General features: G+C 58.6%; 1 protein-coding gene across 1 annotated transcript in view; it reads right to left on the bottom strand.

The window, feature by feature from the left end:
• ETH_00040890 (uncharacterized protein) overlaps window positions 1–872 on the bottom strand; it is a gene marked incomplete at both ends in the record, with an annotated part of 1,533 nt that extends 661 nt beyond the window's left edge. Inside the window, one exon of the mRNA XM_013375271.1 lies at window positions 3–872. Within this exon, the coding sequence (XP_013230725.1) occupies window positions 3–872 (870 nt within the window). The remainder of the gene's footprint in view (window positions 1–2) is intronic.
• Window positions 873–1,996: the final 1,124 nt, after the last annotated feature.

Genomic DNA, 1,996 nt, shown 5'->3' with positions numbered 1-1,996 from the left:
AGTTGCGAACCCGCGGCAGCAGCAGCAGCAGCAGGTGCTGCTGCTGCTGTGTCTTCTGGGTTTTCATACTGACACTGAGGTGATTTCGACGATTCTAGAGGAATCCCTGCTGCTGTCTGCTGCTGCTGCTGCTGCTGCTGCTCCAGCGGAGTCAGGTCTTCAGCCTGCTGCGCTGCGCCGGCTCCCGTGGCTTCAGGCAAGGCATACGAGGCCTGCTGCTGCTGCTCTTGCTGCTGCTTTTGCTCCTGCAGCTCCCGCTGCTGCCCCAGCTCCTGCTGCTGCTGCTGCTGCTGCTGCTGCGTTGCATGCTGTATGAGCGCAATGAGGCTCCGCCTGCGTCTGCAGTTGAACTCTTGGCGTCGCTTCTGGAGGCAAATGGCTGCCTTGAACAGCTGCAGCTTCCAGCCCACGGAGGCTGTTGTTGCTGCTGCTGCTGCTGCCTCTGCTGCTGCTGCTGCTTCTGCTGGTGCTGCCGAGTGTCCTTGTGGAGGGTCTGCTGTGGAAGGCAGCGACATGCCGTCGATGGCCCCTGCAGCTGCCGTGGCTGCTGCTGCTGCTGCTGCTGCGCCAGCAGCGTTTCCTGCAGCACCCCATGGCTCTTTAATGCCTGTTTCTCCCCCTGCTGCTGCGGCTGCTGCTGAGGCCTCGTCTCTCTCTTCTCTGCTGCTGCTGCTGCTGCCTTGCGCAGCTAACCACTGGTCAAGCAGGCTGCTGGGGCCACCCCCAGCGAGGCTGGCAGCAGAGAGCCGCCGCCAGGCGCAAGCGCATGCATGGGGCTCGGGGGGCCCCTGTGGGGGCTGTGGGGCCCCACACTGCAGCAGCGCAGCAGCAGAAGCCCCGGGAGGGCCCCCAGAAGTGGCGGAGGTGTACATGCAGCTGCGCTGAGGTGTACAGACACCGCAGCAGCAGGTCACCGGCGTTCGTGGCAGTGTTGGGAGTCCGAGCAACTCTAATCCCGCAACTAAAGGCTTTTAATTGCTTAATTGTTTATTTTTAAAATTGTTTTGTTGTTTTATTGTGTTGTTTTTGTTTATTTACTTGTATACCGCAAGAACTGCGCGTGGCGCTCGCTCCTTCTGCAGCTGATGGCTAGCCGTGCAGCTTCCGGGTGTCTTCAGGGGCGCCACCTTGACTTTGTTTGTCGGCCAATCTTCAATTTGAAAAATTAATTTTATTCTTTTTCAATCTGCAAAGGCAGACGCTGCCAGTTTCGGTAGTTTATCCACGAAGACACGCAGCACCAGCAGCAGTAGCAGCAGCAGCAGAGGCAGCAGCAGCAGCAGCCTCTACGAGTACATTACCCAGCGTAGAGATCGCGCAGCTTCTTTGAGCTTTTTCAGCCTTAATTGAGTTAAAAATGCAAATTAAAATAATAAAATAAATTTAATTTAATAAAATTTCAGTAAATTACACACATTTGACCCCTGCTCCCCAGCTTGTGCCTGAAGATCCTCGCAGCAGCAGGGGGGCCCCCAGTGCCGCTGCGCTACTGGGGGCCCCACATCCCAAGGCAGCAGCAGCAGCAGCAGCAGCAGTTCTTGAGCCGTTTAACTCAATTTTAAAAGTTTTATTTAGTTCGTTTTAAGCCCTTCTTGCTGGGCTGCTTCAGTCCCAAATCGGGGGCCCCTGGCAGCAGCAGCAGCCAGATCCAGCAGCACGGGGGACCCCCGGAGGGCCCCTGCCAAGGGCTCGGGGGCCCCCCAGGCATTCCCAGGTGTATCGACAGCTGAGGGGCCCCACAGCCGTCTCTGGCCCGTGTGTGGGGTGTACGTACTCCGCAGGCCGTGGGGTGTCTCGACAGCCGCACAATGACCTCCAGGGGCCCCCAAGGTCTTTCTTGCTTCTGTCTCTGCGTCTCTTCCGCCCCACAGCGCAGACTTGCTGCAGCAGCAGCAGCAGCAGCTGCATGCAAACGCATGCAGACAGGGTTTAGAGCTTGTGGGGCTTTGGGGGGCCCCGGGGGGCCCCGGGCCAGCGCCTGAAAATGCGCGCCGAG

This window comes from Eimeria tenella, genomic scaffold (assembly GCF_000499545.2).
Source record: "Eimeria tenella Houghton genomic scaffold, Eth_scaff2625, whole genome shotgun sequence".
Lineage (NCBI taxonomy): Eukaryota > Apicomplexa > Conoidasida > Eucoccidiorida > Eimeriidae > Eimeria > Eimeria tenella.
This window is presented reverse-complemented; position numbering and strand designations above follow the sequence as displayed.